The sequence below is a fragment of the Mirounga angustirostris genome, unplaced genomic scaffold (assembly GCF_029215605.1).
Source record: "Mirounga angustirostris isolate CCGP_5_RB_7025 unplaced genomic scaffold, mMirAng1.0.hap1 SCAF_1, whole genome shotgun sequence".
NCBI classification, from domain to species: domain Eukaryota; kingdom Metazoa; phylum Chordata; class Mammalia; order Carnivora; family Phocidae; genus Mirounga; species Mirounga angustirostris.
In genome coordinates, this window is record NW_026991709.1 from 18,194,514 (window position 1) to 18,212,150 (window position 17,637).

At 36.3% G+C, this 17,637-nt stretch overlaps 1 protein-coding gene and 1 long non-coding RNA gene across 2 annotated transcripts in view; one reads left to right on the forward strand and one right to left on the reverse strand.

The window, feature by feature from the left end:
• The first annotated feature begins 3,951 nt into the window (after window positions 1-3,951).
• CYYR1 (cysteine and tyrosine rich 1) overlaps window positions 3,952-17,637 on the forward strand; it is a 103,519-nt gene continuing 89,833 nt past the window's right edge. The window contains exons 1-2 of the mRNA XM_045902612.3: window positions 3,952-4,486; window positions 9,083-9,185. Of these exons, the coding sequence (XP_045758568.1) occupies window positions 4,414-4,486; window positions 9,083-9,185 (176 nt within the window). The 5' untranslated portion in view covers window positions 3,952-4,413. The remainder of the gene's footprint in view (window positions 4,487-9,082; window positions 9,186-17,637) is intronic.
• The window catches only part of LOC129045356 (uncharacterized), a 45,573-nt gene continuing 35,173 nt past the window's right edge, over window positions 7,238-17,637 (reverse strand). Inside the window, exons 2-3 of the long non-coding RNA XR_008504965.2 lie at window positions 9,822-9,927; window positions 7,238-7,364 (exon numbers count right to left, since the gene is read on the reverse strand). This is a non-coding gene — a long non-coding RNA (uncharacterized LOC129045356). The remainder of the gene's footprint in view (window positions 7,365-9,821; window positions 9,928-17,637) is intronic.

Sequence of the window (17,637 nt, forward strand, 5' to 3'; positions counted from 1 at the left end):
TCTACCCCCATTCCCAGGCAACCACTAATCTGCTTTCTGTCATTATAAATTAATTTTGCCTTTTCTAGAATTTCATGTAAAAAATATTATGCAGTGATTTGTTTGTGTCTGGCTTCTTTGTTCAGCATATTCTTCCAGGGATTCATTCATGTTGCATGTTCTTCAAATTTGTTTTTACTGCCAAGTAGTGTTTCACTGCATGGATATATAGCACAATATGTTTATCCATGGGTTATTTCCCTTGGATATTTTCCATTTTTCCTCCTAACTGTATATCATAAGGACTTTCCTCATTATTTTGAAGTATTGGATATTAATCCATAATATGCATGTATCCTAATTCACTTAACTGTTCTACTTCTACTAGATATGGAAGCTCTTTATCATGTTTTGAAATTATAATAAATAATGTTATAAACATATTGGAATCTGATTTGGAAATAGGATTCTTGGGCTGTAGTCTTTATCTTTCAAAGGTATAGAAATATTTTCACTCTCTTAAATTCTAAGGTTGCAAATGAGAAGTCTGATATCTGTCTAATTCTCTTCCTAAGAAAACTTTTTTTACTATATTGAAAAATTTATATGATTTTAAATTTATACTAGTTCAAATAGGTCTCTAGGATATGTATATATGCATGTCTCTTTTTAAATTTTTTAATTTATTTTTTCATTAAAATTTTACTTAGTTAACATATAGTGCAATATTGGTTTCTGGAGTAGAATTCAATGATTCATCACTTACATACAATACCCAGTGCTCATCACAACAAGTGCCCTCCTTAATACCCATCCCCCATCTAGCCCATCCCCCCCTGCGTGCCTCTTTAAAAAAAAAAAAGTTCATCAAAACTAATGATGTAATGTATGGTGATTAACATAACAATAAAAAAATTTTTTAAAGTTTTCTTGGAACTCACTCACCATTTTAAATTTGAAAATTCAAATTCTATTATAGCTTGGAATTTAAAAAAAAATAATCTTTTAAATGTTTGCTTCTTCACTTTTTGTTTCTTTTAAAACTGTTTCTAGCTTGCACCTAGACCATATTTGGTCTCTTCTATTTGCCTTAGTATTTCTTATATTTTTATCCATCATCTATTTCATTGCATATTTTTCTATCTTATGAAATATGCTATTTGACCTAACAGCCTAAGTTGTTTTTTCATCTGTGACAATTTTATAACTTTTTCTGTGATATTTTTAAAATCTCCAATCAAGTTTTACTTTAACTTACTTTAACTTACTTTAACTAACTTACTTTAACTTCCAGAAACTCTTTTTCGGCCCTCTACTGCTGTGTTTTAAGGTCTTTCATTTCATTTTTTGTGTATACATGTCCATCCATATATACATACATATTCTTCCTTTTTTTTTTTCCAAATCCTTTTTTTAAGCTGTCACATTTCCTTAAATGGCTTGATATCTTTCTTTGTCTTTGGATGTCAGTTGAATTAGGACTACTAATCACCTGAGTACTTTAAGACGGAATTTCTTGTGCAATGTTGAACCAGCAGGTAAGCTTACTTGGTCATATCATTGAAGTGTATGAGGAGAAGGCTCTCTGTTCTCAAAAGTAAGCTGGAAGGGGCTACTCTGATCAACACTTCAACTTTCTACTGGCATCAGTGGCAACAGGCAGCCTCTCCCAGAGCTGCGTGCAACAATTGGGCAGGTGTAGTCCTGTCCTTCACTAGATGCCTGCTTCTCCATCCCGGACCTAGGGTCCTACAGCCAGTTTCATCTGCAGACGCAAGCATCTTTCCATTCCAAAAACCTTCAGTATCATTCCCTAGCTTCACAAACACTGACTTACACCTATATCTTCTTTTAGAACTCAAAATCCTGTATATCTGAGACTTCCTCCAGTTATTCTCCCAGCTATTTAGAAATTCTCACAGTTATTTTGAAATTGTACTCCTCAGCAGAATGTTGAGATCGGGTTAAGAGCAACAGGACCTAGTGATAAAGTTTCTGAAAACCATGGATTAAATGACTGGATTTTAATTCAAGAGCAAGAGGAATGTACTGGGTTTTAAACAGGTGAGTGAATGTGATAAAATCCATAGTTTAAGAAGAAATATTCCAGCTTCAGTCTGGAGAATATCCTTGGAGGCAGGGAGACTGGTTGTAATGGAGACTCTAAAGGCCTAGATTAGAGCAGAGATAGAAGCAAAATGCAAATATATTTGAGTGTTGTTCAGGTGCACAATCAGTAAAACTTGGTGCTAGATCAGCTGTTGGGACTGAGAGAGAGAAGGACCTGATCAGACTTCTTATTGGACTGGTGGATGGCTAAGACTTCACTGAGGCACACTAGGGATCTCAGGTTATATTTATTTGAAAGTGATTATTCCTCTTACATCCATGCAGCAACATATTTATAGGCCTAAATTCCTAGAGGAGGACTGATTACATTACATTGCATGTGCATTTGAATCTTGATACATATTACCACATTGCTCCCTTAAAAGTTGGGTTTTGTTTTGTTTTGGTTTGGTTTTGGTTGATCTGATATATGAAAAATGATGTCTCGCTGTCAGTTTATTTTTACTTTTTTTTCTTCTTGGGGAGTTAGGATGTTTAGAAGACTAAAGGTAGGTAAGTAAGTAGATAGGTAGATAGATAGATAGATAATTCTATTAATATCCCTGTTCAGTTTTCTATTGGCTTTCTTTTCCTTATTGATTCTTAAAGTTCTTTCCAAATAAGGAGATCAGGACTTTGTCTGTCCTATGCGTTGTAAATATTTTTGCCAGTTAAATGTGTGGCTTATCATATATAGAAAGTTTTAATTCTAATGGAGTCAGATTGGTCAATTTGTTTCTTTTATGACTCCTGAGTTTTTTATAATGCTTAGAAAAGACTTCCATAATTATTTCATAATTATTTACATGTCATCCTCCCATCTTTTATCTAATATTTTTATAATTGCATCTTCAAACTTAAATATTTAATTCATATGAAATTGATATTAATGAAAGAAGATAAGAATCCACAGATGCCTACTTAAGGCCCCAGCACAATTCACTGGATAACCCATCATTTCCTCTTCTGCTTTAAAACTGTCTTTTTTTAAAACTATAAAGTAAATTTCTATACATATGTATCTCTCTTTTTATATTCTCCATTCTGTTCCATTGAGCCCATCTATTCTTGTGTTAATCAAAACTGTTTCAGTTATTGTGAAGTTATAATGTATTTATTTTCTATTGATGCTTATCCCATTCATCACTCTCATTTTTTAATAGATACTCTTATAGGTTTATTTCCGACATAAACTTTAGAATCAGACTGGTTTGAAAGAAGCTCATGTTGGTATTTCTATTAAATTCAGTTTAATTCCCAGATTTTTAGATTAATTTTGAGAAATCTGTTATCTTTATGATGTTGGGTCTTCTTTAATAAGTAAAGATAATTGTCTTTATTCACTTATTCATTTCTTTTTTTTCTTTCATACATAAAACTGAGAACTTTCTGATTTTTTTGCATGAAAGAAAATGATTGATTCTTTAGTCACTTAACTCTAGTTAGGAGCTGTAGAGTTGATTCTCTTTGATTTTCCACATATACAAGCATATCATTTGCAAATGATAATTTTGCTTCCAGTTTCTATAACTCTTTTTTTTCCTTTCTCTTGTCTAATTGCATAGGCCAGTAACTCCAGAACAGTGTCAAATAACAGTGATGACCATGTATGTTCTTTTTTTGTTTTCCATGACTTTACTGGCAAGGCCTTAGATGTTTAACAAATAAACATTTTATCAGCTTTCAGCAGAGATACCTTACACCGTTTCTGTACTTTCCAATTCTCCTGGGCTTTCTTTATTGGCTTTCTTTGTCCAGTACCTTCAACCCTGAAAATCCCTACATTTGTTTAAAGATTAAAAAAAGCTAAATTCTTCTTCACCTACTGTTTCCAAAGGAACAACTGGAGTAGAGGGCAGGAAGAAAGAGGAGCTTGCTAAACTGCACTACAATGGCCAAAACATAGGGTTAGAGAAAGTTCCCTCTAGCTGAGGGAGTCCCTCTCTACAGAAGGAAGAACCCGAGGGTGGGGAGGAGTCGGGGCCACCCCCGCCCCCAGCCCCACGTCGGTGCCATCCGCGGAGATGAAATGTGAGCCCGGGTGGCCCAGGACTCAGGAGCGGGCTGCTTCGTCTTCCGCCTGAGCGCCGCGGCCAGAGACAAAGAGACCTCGGTCCCAGCGCAACCCCGCGCGGGCCGGCCCGGGCTCCCCTCGAAGGCTCCCAGGGCAATGGCCCCCCCGCGATCCCCGTCTCGGGAGTGCTGACCTCTCCCTCTGACCGCCCTCCAGCCCCTCCGCGTCTGGGGCTCTCCTTTCGTTCCCAGCCCCCTTTCCAGTCTGTCTGTCCGTCGGTCCTGGCGCGCAACCTCCGGCCACCGGCTTGGATGGACGCGCGGAGGCTGCCCGGGTGTCCAGGGATCTTGCTTCCGAAGTTGGTCCTGCTCTTTGTCTACGCAGGTCAGTGGCTTGGGGAGGCGAGAGAGGGGAAGGGGACTTGGGACTGAGCCTGCGTCGCCCTCGGGGCAACGCGGGTAGGGCGGGACGCACGGGGACCTTTGTGGGAGGGCCAGCTCTGTGTGGTCCCCGCCGGGTAGCCACAGAAGCCGGTGCGCCGGACCCTCGGCTCGACCTCCACGCGTTTTTGTTTTGTTTTGTTCCTTTTCTTTAACTTTCCCCGTTTTTCCTTTTCGCTTCCTTTCTCTTTCCGCAAGCAACGTAAAAACCCCAGTCCCACAGTTAGGGAATTTTACTCTCTGGATAGCATAAAAGTTATCCAATCCTATTCACGACTCGGGAATCTGAGGGTTGAGAGCAGAGACTGAGGGTGGGAGAAAAGCATCTTTAAAAAGCACCTGAGGTTAGAGGTATTTGCTGAAGTTTTAAAATAAACTAATGTGGTGACTTTTCCATTTCAGAGTAGGCTACCCCCTGCCCCTGCTACACCCACATTCTGAGTATTTCTGAATTAAAAGCTTTAGACCTTTGGGTTTCTTCTTCAGATCATTCTCAAGGGTAGTAGTCTGGGTAATTGGATGCTTTGAGTTCAAATATAAAGTTTTTGAGGGGTGTAAATTCAACCAGAGACTAATCTGTTTTCATTGATTTCGTTAAGCACTGTTTATAGGTGAAAGGGATTTCATTTCCCTCCTTCTAATTATTCTTCCTGAGCATTGCTAATAATTGATGGAGCAAAGCGGTTTTCTCGTTTTTACTGAGATGGAGCTCAAAATGACCCTTCACTGGTTTTTCATATATAAGGTTAATTAGACATGTGGTTTTGCATCTGCTTTGTATTCATAAAACAAGCTAAAAGCAAAGTTGTTTGTAAAGTGTTTTTATGTCTCTCACTTCCAAGGACAAAAATCACAGTAGTCAATTTATGTAGCACTGATTTAGCTTTTGATACTTACAAAGATATTGCAACTGAAATGAAGATGTTCTTCAACATTGTTACTGAACATCAAGAGAATCGAACTCATTCAACCTTGCCAGAAATGACTCCCCAAACTTCTATAGAAATTTTCAATTTGTACACTAAAATGTAAATTAGTAGCTGTCTATAAGTTATTTAAAAGATATTTTATTGCAAGGAAAATGCTGACTTTCAAATACAAAAACTTATAAAAGTAGGGAAAGTACTTCCTATTTAATGAGGAGAAACCACATTCTAACCCGTTTACAATGCTTATTTCTTTTACTTACAGTGTGTGAGGTTTTCAGAATTTGAGAGACTGAAACAATTGCATTAATACTAGTTTTATATTAAAATCTTATTAGTTCCCTTGAAGCTATGATTCTACCTCCTCTGTTTATCCAAAGGAAAAAAAAAATAAGAAAATAGAACACGACCTCACTCATCTTTACTCAGTCGGCGCCCTTGAACAACTTATTCTTTTGTCTATTTTGTTCCCTGTGGTAAACCGAAAGCTTCTAATGTGCACACTTTTCCTTCCTTTCCTCCTGTGCCCCCAGTGCTAGTTGCACAACCCCCGGGGTTCAGGAAATCTGCAGAGCTGGCTGGCAACAAGTTTGGTTAGTTAAGAAAGCTTTCCTCCATTCATTTCTTCTCTCCTCCCCCATCCCTCCCTAGGAAGCTACAAAGTAATCACAAGCCAGTAATACTGAATTGACATACTGTCTTTGATAAGAAATGTTTAGCTAATGTGTTCTTTCGTGTTAATTCCTGAACTCTTCGCTTCAGAAGCCCTTTTATGCTTGCTATATTTATTTACGCAATATTTGTTGAGTGAGGTATTTTGCGTGATGTATAGGACAGAAGCCATGCTCTGAGTCTTGTCTGGGAGACAAGGCGTGCCTACTTTAATGTATAAAAGGCTGTGCCCTAGAAGTACAGCTCTGTGCTATAGGTGTTCACAGGTGGGGACCTCGTTGCTGGCTTAAGAGTGTAAACTCTATGAAGATGATGTCTGTCTGTCTTGTTCAGCGTAATATCCAGAGACTAGCAAAATACCTGACCCACAAGAAGAGCTCAATAAATATTTGCTCAGAGAAACTGAATTAAGGAGGGATTTTAGGAACTAGACCTTTGATAGGGAAGCCTTGGACATAAGGGAATGGAGTAGGATATAATGTGAACAAAGGCAAAAATCATGAGAAACCTATTTGCAAAAGTACATGATTCATTTTGGTTGGAACTAAGAGATGTGGCTGGAAGTGAGGACTGGAGTTAAGTGGGGAGACAATGCAGCTATATACTAGTTGAGACACCCTGTTAAATGAATTGCCAGCTTTAATGGGACAAAAACCTAAGTAGATGCATTGCTCATAGCCTGAATTATTTTCTCCCAAAGCAAACACATTAAATTCATGTTGCATTCATTAAGGAGGTAAGAGCAAAGTTTCTCTACCTAAAGCATCATGTTTTGCTGTGGAACCACCTTTGGAAAGAGACCCAGTGAAGTTTATATTATCACCCAACTCCCAATGCAGGCGACAAAGACAGGATTTGGCCAAGGTTTTACCTTCCCCGGGCCTCAGCCAGTGACTTCTGTCCCCTCCCTTTCCTTCCTCTCTTATCCTCAGCTGTAGCTTACAAGAACCATTTCTGAGCAAGTGCTTGTGGCCAGATGTTGCTTTTCCTGTGCTTCACATTCCTTAAGGCGGGGTGAGGGTTGGAGAACCTTCTTCCAGATCATGCTTTTAATTAAAGTCACTGAAGAAAGTTTCCACTGGCTATTTGTCAAGGATATTAACTTGAATATTAGAAGTAATGTTGTTTATCTTCTGAAACAATTGGAATGTTCCATTCTTTACAAATGAGAAAATGCTCTGGTATCTTCCAAATCTGATCTTCATAGAATTATTCTGAAATAAACTGGAGAAAGCAACTAACATTAAAATAAGATTTGAGGTGTGGTCAAAACCTGAGTTTGGAAATGTGATTGTGAATGTATTTGCCGTACTATGAAATCTGCCCTTTTCAGTTGTTTAATTCTGGGAAGTTGACAGGAGTGCTGGAAAATGCCATAAAAAATAATGAACAATGTGTGACATGATCTTGATGTTTGCTGCAGGTATAATCCAGCTTCTTGGCTACAAGATAATGGGCTTGGTTTCCTGTAGCATTGGTTCAAAATATTTTGATAACACCATGTCCTTATAACAGTAGTAATTGGAATACAATAATAGTAATTGGATCTTTGATATTCATGGAGAGCTGAATAAGATGTCACTATCATGGGCATCATGATATTTTTTCCTCTCATTTCTTCTTACGACATCTCAGAAGAAAACATTAAGGTAGAAATAAAGTCAAGGGGAAAAATACGAATGTTTTCACTTGCTCTACGAAGGCCATGCAGTATTGACAAAGGTGAATGAACTTTTGATCACATCCATTTGTCAAAAATCATCCTGCCAGGGAGGTGATTTAAAAACAAAATCTGAATTTTCCTTTCTAGGTAAATCAATCACATGGACATACAGACAGAGTGTAACATAGTTCACTTTTCAGTTATGACTTGACAGGCAAGCAAAAGTGTTCCATAATTTAGTTCATAGTTGATGTTACCTTTAGAGAGTGAGCTGGAAAGGACTTATTTTGTGATTCTTAAACACCATAACTTAAATTACCAGCCTATAACTTAATGTTTTCCTAGTCATGTACCTGAAACTCACATATCCATTATAATTTATACCACTGAGTATAACTGATAATCTTAACATAAATCATTGAGGTAGCACAAAGAATTTTAAAAGCCAGGGTAACTTTTATTCAGCATTTTGGGTTTAATTTTCATTACCCAAAACATAGGGAAAAAAAGACAGTAATTTGGCTTTATCAGCTCCAACAAGTTCCTTTTACTCAGAAAATACCTTTTCCTCTTCCCACAGTGCTGTTTCATAACTTATTGATTCTTAAATCTGGCATTAAATAAATTCTTAATTATTTACAAGTTAGTTATCTACAGGAACCTCTTCCTACAACTAACTGATTATCTTCCAATCCAGATGGCTTGACAAGATACATATGCAGACTAATTTGTGTAACCATATGTGTGCAAAGTGTAATTATTAAGATAAAAAAGTGTAGAGAAAGGATAACATATAATACACTGTCATGAAAATATACATTATTTTAAAATTATCTCCAGTTGACTTTATACATGTCAATCACACTTTCCATAAAATGAAGCTAATTGGGAGTACTACCCTAAAGTCAAGACTTTATCATTTCGAGATTATTATTAAGAACTCTATTTAAAAAAAGATTTCTATTGAAAAATTGAATGACTGATTCGTTGGATCATTCATTTCTCCTTTCATTGTCTCATTCAACAATTCTAACTACCAATTATGGTACTTGATCAGGAAATTCAAAAAAGAATGATCTTTGCCTCTTCTAGATTTATGTCCAGGAGGGAAGGAAGACTCGTTTAGATGCTTACACATGTCTTGGAATTCTGAGTACGTACAGTGAATATCTAAATGCACTGAAGAGTGGTCTTTGAGGGTGAGATGTGAAATAGAAGACTTTTTCATGCAGCTGTGATTTCAGAACTGTAAAGGACATATGTGGTGTTTATGTTGCAGAGGATTGCCTTGCTCAGTGTGGGAAAGACTGCAGATCTTACTGCTGTGATGGAACCACACCCTACTGTTGCTCCTACTACGCTTATATCGGGAATATCCTCTCGTGAGTACTTTGGCACTATTGATGCTCTTCCCATTGCTCAGTTATGTTCTCACAAAGCACTACGTTATAGTTAGGGGCAGAAATTTTGAGAGTCGTTATTGACATAAAATCTTCATGGAGATACTAAACACTCACCACTATCTAGTGTGTTATATTATTTGACAAAATGTGCAAATTGATACGCAAAATAAGCTGCTTTTATTAGAAGGGAATTAAAAAGTATCTTCTGACTGCTTAATTTGTGTTCCAGAATAATAATGGTTTTAGTCAACTGCATTCATATTATTGATCATTTTTTAACATTGTAAATTATATGCTTTTGTCTGCTTTGTTGAAGGATTTGTAAGCTAGAATTTGTCATTTAATTATGGCTAGTTTATTTTGCCATGTATTTGTCTAACCCATTCAGCAGATATCAGGGAAAGGAGACATTATGAATAAAAAACAGTTGAGATATGAAATGTCAATTTTCTACATAATGCATAGTAAATAACTTCAAGAAATAAGTTTAGAGCCCAAGAAAGGCCATCAACAATGTAAAGGGGTAACCAACTACAAACATCAATGAAACATACACACATAGGATGTGTTGAGCATTTCCCCATAACAAATTAAGAATGTATTTTGGAGGAGCACCTGGGTGGCTCAGTTGGTTAAATGTCTGACTCTTGATCTCAGCTCAGGTCTTGATCTTGGGTCACGAGTTCAAGCCCCACGTTGAGCTTCACACTGGGTGTGGAGCCTACGTGCAAAAAAAAAAAAAAAAAGAATTTGTTTTGGAGTTGCTTCTGGGCAAAGGGAAATGGAGAAGCAAGAACCAGCTTCAGGGTTGTATGTCTGAAAGGTGTACAAATCTCAGTCCTTCTACACACATCTTGAAGTGGAGAAATCAGAAAATTAGGAATGTTAAGAATTTTCAGAGTCAAAAATCACCCATGGCTTTCCAATAACAGTAAGAGTCTAGCTTCTCAGACTAGCTCCTTAGTTTTTACTTTTCAAGTGAATATCAAGATGATTTGGGAGCTATTCTGTGGTGGCTTAACTCCTGGCCTGTGAAGGCTTTAGTAGAAACAGGAAAGATTAGGCATGAAGGGAAATGTGCCTGGCTATTTCAGGGCTGTGTCCACTCATATGGCTTATAACTCATCCTCCATTCTGAGGCCAGAAAACCTGGTACCACATAACCTTCCTAGAATCAAAGTTGGGGCTGTTATTAGAGATCAAGTCTCTCTGAATAAGGCCAAAAAGAATCATATTTCAGGATGCTCTTGAAGTCTATCATGGCTATATAAGAAATGGTAGGCTGTAATAAAGATTGATGAGTGGAATTTTAAGCATTCTTTGAAATGCAAAATAAGCCCTAAATAAAATGAATTTTTTCTCATGGGAATCTTGTCGAAAATGGGATTAAGTCCCCTTCTTACATTAGAGATCAGTCAGAATGATATTTACAAGAACTAATCAGTTCAGAATACCCTGAATATAAATATATAATGATATTTCACATTTGTATATCATTTCTCACTTTTAAAGTAATTTAAAATACATTATTACTGAATTCCATTTCTATTTTCGAGTGGATTCCACATACCAGCTATTTGCTGCTTTGGGGAGATGTATAAGTGGGCCCAGCAGGTGGTATAGATTTGAGGAAACTGGCTTCAGAGGGATTCTGTGATTCTTTGGTCCCCTGGCTCCTGGTCCCACCTGCTAATGTCCATCATGGTTTGTATTGTGCCCTCATTTCTCACCTCATAGCTACCTCTATCCTGGTAGATATATAGAGAAGACAAAATGACTTAATTAGAACTTAAGAAATTTAAATGTATAGATGTGCTTTGTATGTTTTATATTTGCATTCACATTCACATTTTTATGGCACATTTTAGTTTTACCCTTGGTTAAAGTAAAGAATTAGTTGAACTGATATATTTATCTGGGTTCTTTGGGCCATGTACTTGTTATGTTTGAAAAAAGGAATTGTGTTTTGAGTGGGGGGAGAGGAAGAAAAACAGATGGCATTATATTTCAAGTTGTTAAAACTGAATTTTCTGTTCAAAATAGAAGGCAAGTAAATCCTTTGCTAAACAATTCTTAGGAGAAAAAAAAAAAAGAGAGAGAGAAGCTTTAAAGTGTTTTCCCCCACTGAATAAAGGAGAATACATTTTCAGGATTTCCACTTATTGTTTAAGATTTGAAAAGAGTTCTTAACTCCACCCAAGGCTTTTTTTTTTTTAAGTTGGGGTAGGGGGAGGTGAGTAGATAGGGAGAAAAGTCATTCCAAGAATGCTTACAAAAGTTCTTTCATGCACATGTTTTCAAATATTGCTATTTTGGAACTCATAAACTACACTTCCTCTCTTCCAAGGATCCAGGCACATTCTTACTAAAATCATTTTAATCATCTTAACAGAAAATTAAATCTTTGTAGTTATTAGAGAAGTAATAAGGAAGAAAGCAATAAACATAATGGAATGTTATGTATCCTAAATGACTAATTTTATAAATTGGTTATAATTTGGTTTCTATTTTTGTTTGTTTTCAAAATAGAAGATATCTTGGCTCTGTTTAAAATGAAGTAAAAAGAGCGCAAAATACAATTTGGGTCATTCTAGACTGTTCACAAGTTGGTATGGGAAGGTACACTCAATCCTCATTGCTGAGGCCCCTCTAAAATAATCAGAATAGAGATGTTTAGCCCTTAACTCTGTTTACTTCAAATCTCCTTTCTGTTTTGCAAATTAACCACGAAGGCTCATTTTATAAAGAGATCACAAGAGCTAACTTTCAACTTACCTTTTAGTTGAGAAGTCTTATTTTACTCAGATCCCTCCTTTGTAGACACTTTATATTCTAAATATGAGTTAATTTTGACAAATAAATTCAGATTATACATCACCACATTTTTTTCTTTTTTCAGTTAAAAATTCTTAATTTTACTTATGTCTCATGAAAACCTTTAAAAATTCAACTTTTAATAGCGTATCTACTTTTTAACTGAAATATAACTGGCATATAACATTATATTAGTTTCAGGTGTACCACATAATGATTCAGTATTTGTATATATTGCAAAATGATCACCGCAATAAGCCTATTTAACATTAGTTGATTTAAAATAGCATATTTACCTTTGGTCATTATGGTTATAGATAATAAGCTCAATCTAGAAAAATAGTACCATTTTCCAGAATTTAAGATTGCTTTTACAGGAGTCAACATATACTATCCAATCAGTTATTTACAAATACATATGGAGTGCCCATTAATTACCATGGCAGTATGGATTCGGGGATCCAAAAATGAATAAATGATATAACTTGACTTCTAGGATTTCACAATCTAATAAGAGAAGAAAGTGTAAACCAATAATTCTAATTCAGTGAATTAATCTATAAAGTGCCATTGGAGGGCCAGGAAGAGAGAAAACAGCTATGTCTTTGTGTGTGTGTGTGTGTGTGTGTGTTTAGAAAGAAATGTTTAGAGAAAGTCTCATAAACATGACATTGGGTCAGAGTATTGAAGGAAGAGTAGATATTTACATAAATGGACAGTCAAGAAAGGGAGGTACATTCCAGAGAGAGAGACTCTCAGTTGCAAAGGCAAAGATATAAGAAAGGAAAATGATCAGTTTGGGAAAACCGTGTCATTCAATGTCGCTAGAGAGTGAAGGTTAAACTTTGAATATGGCAAATGAGTACGTAGGGAAGAAAAAGATAGGTCCTGACTTTCACATACTTTTATTGGTAGATTACATACTTCTATTGACCATACCTAACAAAACTGAAACAAAATACTCCATTATTTTTCTAGAAATAAGATAGCTGGTTTTATATAGAAATGACACATTCTTAGACATCACTATAACACGGGACACAGGTGAGAAAGGCCAAATGGACATTATTTTCTTTATGCCATAGAGAAAGGACTTGGAATAAACACTTTGTAATGTTGCACTATTTAGAACAACATGACAGGTTATGTGACCTTGGAATTATTTCTCCATTTTTGACATATTTCCTCACAGGGGTAACTACCTGAAGATTAAAAGCCTCACTATGTTTCAAAGTGAGGATTGGGCCAATTCAAGAAGTAAACAATTTCTCTTCAAGTTGATTCTCAAATATTTCATTCAGCCACTCTTGCCCATGAAAAATAAACATCTGTGATGAATATGGAAAGGGATATTTCAATTTTTGAGCTGATTAATTGACATTTTCAAGAGAGACGATCCAGCATGAAGATGTGGTTGTAGAGTACTCTTTAGAATTGGAAGAATTCAAAGGGAGAGAGGGGGTCATTGAGTGGCTAATTACTGTTAGCAATGGAACAAAGTAAAAACAGGACTTTATTGGAAATGAAGGGAAACTGCTATGTGAGGAAAAAAAGAATTGCCCAATATTGAATATGAACCCAATAATGCCTAGGTTGGACTTAGTGAGCCAGATAACAAGATATAAGATTTAATCCTTTTACTCAAAAACAGATTTTTGCTCTTCCAGTTTGCCTCTGTAAAATGCAGCTCTGTCTAGGGATTTCAGAGCACCATCCGGTCAACACAAAATCCCCATGGGGGAAAAAAAAATCAAGAGGAAGAACTAATAATGGAGATCCTGGTGGGATTAAGTTTCTTTTCTTCTCAATGAAACGTGAAAGATGTATTGCGCACAGTTTTGCAAGGACAGCTAATAAATATCACCACTGTGATTTTAGAGCTATATTATGCATGGAAGCAAAACCAAGTTAAGAGATAAAGGTTTCATATTTTCAAATGGCATTTGAAGTCCTTTGCTCATTAAGTAGCTCAGCATTCTGAAAAAAACACATGAGGCTCTTCAAATACTGACTGGAACATAATGCATTTGAAAGGCTTTTGGTATTGGTAAAAACATCATTTAAATTAATTAACTTAAAATATTCTTAGTACTTAGATATTAAAAAAACAACTCTGAAAGGTGCTTACTGAGCAAATAGAAATTTGTGGGGGGTCTTATTTTTAATCATGAGACAAAGATAAATAATTAATATAATGTTAAAACAAATATGAATTTGATTTCAAATGTAGTAACAAATTATGTTTAATACAAGAATTAAGTCAGTGTTTCTCAGAAGCCATTTATATTTTATGGGTTATTTTATTAAGAGCAAGTATAAACATCTAGAAATCTAAAACTCTTCTCAGTCAAATTTATATTCTATTTCATCATAATTGCCTTTGTAAATTAAGCTTAAATGTCAGAAACATAATTTGTTTTTAGGAAGAAATTAAGTTTCTAGAACATGTTCTCAGGAAATTATAAATATGAATAGAGACATTCTATGTTCTACACCAGGTTCTGGGGGGATATAGCCTTGAATCAAACATGGCTCTTGCCCTTGAATTGTTTATAAGCTACTGGGGAGCATAGACCTATAAGAGATAGTTTAATCTACTAGGAAAAGCACAAAATGCAGTGGAATTAGGTCCAAGTTTAGGGTCTTCGGAAGGCTTCTTGAAAGAGAATAATTCTAAGATTAACCTTGAAAAGCAATTAATAAAATTCATTGCTTACTTAGAGTTAAAAAAAACTAGCAAACTAAGAATATAGAGGAAAATGTCTTCACCTTATAAATATCTCAAAACTAAGACCACCCCTACCAAAAATACCAAAAATTTAGTGGTACAATATTATAACCTTTCTCCTTAAAGGCAACTGTAAGGCAAGCTAGCACCTTCTATTCAGCATCCTACTGCTCTGGTCAGTGTAACCAACAAGGTAAGTTAAAAAGAGGTGATAAGAATTGGAAATGAAGGAGCTAAATTGTTATTATTTTTAAATGATATGATTGCCTCTACTCCTTGGACTATAAAAATGAATGAGAACTCACCAAGATTGCATCATGCAAGCTCAGTGTACAAAAATTAGTGCATTCCTATATATCAGCAACGTTCAGACAATGTAATATTTATGTAGCACACAAATCTCACTTACAACATCAAAAACTATAGGATACCTGGTCAGAAATCCAACAGTAATACATGTATGGCGTTTATGGAGTAATATAAATATATAAAAATTTCAAGGGATGAAAAAGACGCCTGAAGAAATTAAGAGATTTATCAAATTGTAGATGGGAATACAGTAAGGATGCCAATACTGGGATATGTCAGTTCTTCCTGAACTCCATGTAAATTCGGTAGAATTCTAATCAAAACCCATTTTTTGGGCCATTTTTTTGTTGACTTTGACAGACTGAGCCTCATGTTTATGTGGGACAGTAGGAAAATAAAAGACAGATATGAGAAAGAACAAAGTGAGGAGACATGCCTTGGAGACATCAAGATTTATTATAAAGTTATAGAAAATAAATGGTGTGATATTGGTTCACAGATAAACCAATAGAATATAGAACTTAGAGACTGACTCATGTATATATGGGAATTTGATAGATAACAGATGGCATTACAAATCAGTGGAGGTGGATAGATTATTTAATAAATGGTGCATTGGCTATCCATATGGGTTAACATTAAACTAGATCACTCCATCACACCCCACCCAAAAGCCTATTCCTATTGGATTAATTACATAAATGCAAGAAGCAAACGTTTACAGCTTTTTAAAAAAGAATGACATTATGGTATCAGGATAGGAAAGACTTCTAAAATAAGAGAGAAAAGCACAAATAAAACTACTAAAATGAAAAACCAAAATACTGTATACTTTAGATTTTTGTCTCCATGACTTATTTATTTTATAAGTGGAAGTTTGTATCTCTTAATCCCCCTTTATCTATTCCATCCATCTCCACCCCTGAGAACTATATACTTTTAAATGGTGAGTTTTATGGTATATGAATTATATATCTCCATTGAAAAAATTTTTACTATATAAGGCAACAGAATTCCAGAGACAAAGCATAAGGCAAATCCCCCACTTGGAGAAGATATTTGCAATTCATATGACTCACAAAAGATTAAGATCCAGAACACTAGATAGGAAAATGGGCAATGTGTGTACACAAAAAAAGTAACAGAGCAGAGAAGTGGAAGGCAATAAACATATGGAAGATGCCCCACCTTGCTAGTTAAGCAGGGACCTGAAATACCATCTCGCACCTGTCAGACTATCAGTGCTCTTAAGTCAGACCGTGCTGAGCCATGTGAGCCAAGGTGAAGAAGGGGACTCACACTCCCGGTGGAAGAACAGAAACTGTTATCAACACATGGGGAGCAAGCGCCGTCAAGAGGAAGATGGGCATACCTTGGGGTTTAGCAATTCTTCTTCCACATATATTCCCTACAAATTTTCCAGATCTGCAAAAGGTGATTTTTGTCATATTGGTGGACATGTTAAGCTAGAAAACATTGGAAGCAACCTAAATTTCCATCAGAAGAAAATGGATAAATAGGGTGTGTTCATACAACGGAACGGGATACAGCAATTACAATAATTCTGTGCATGATAATATATCATTATAGTAAGTCTCAAAACTGGTAATGCTGTGTGAAAAAAGAGCTAACAGAAACAATGTGCAAAACATGGTACTATTTGTGTAAAGTTGAACACATAAAATAATTCTGTGTGTCACTGGAAACATGGGCATGTGGTAAATGTGTAATTATCTGAGGGAGAGAAGGATATACATGAATTTTAGGATTTCCCAAGACTGAGAGGTTTCCTAGAATGCAGAATTTTCACTGCTGCAATGGGGATAGTCCTTGGCAAACTGGGACAAGTTGGTCACCTAGGGAGAAGAACAGGGAGGAGGCCTTCAATTCTAGTATTTTATTACCGAAAAAATTAAACAACTGAAGCAAATATACATTATGAACATGGAATGAGTTTGGGTGGGGAGTATGTAGGTGTTTTATATTATTATCCATAATTCTTACATATTTGAAAATCTTTCAATAAAAAGCAGGAAGTAATTAAGCCTGATGATCGCTGGAATGGAATCACCTGGACACCTGTGATTCTGAGACCAGTTCTGTTGTGTGGGTTTTCCAACGCCACCAAGCGATTAACTCAATTCTGACTCTATGTGGAGACAGTATCAGATCCCACAGGTGAAGGCCTCAGTCCTCCAAAACCCCCTTCCACTTCAGCCATCAAAGGCAAGTCCAGGTTGTCCCCTATGCTTCTGACCAACCAGGTATAGACTGGAAGTTCCAATGACCCCCTCCTTGGGTTTGATTAATTTGCTGCAAGGCTCACAGAACCCAGAGACCCATTTTACTTACTTTATTATAAAAAGATATAACTCAGCCACAGCCAGATGGGAGAGATGCCCAGGGCAAGCCAGGGGGAAAAGGCTCAGAGCTTCCATGTCCCCCTAGCACTCCACTCTCCCCAAATCTCTGTGTGTCCACCAAACCCGGAAGCTCTCCAAACTCTGTCCTTTTGGGGTTTTATGGAAGCTTCATGATAGAGGCATGATTGAACTCAATCTCCAGCCCCACTCCCCTCCC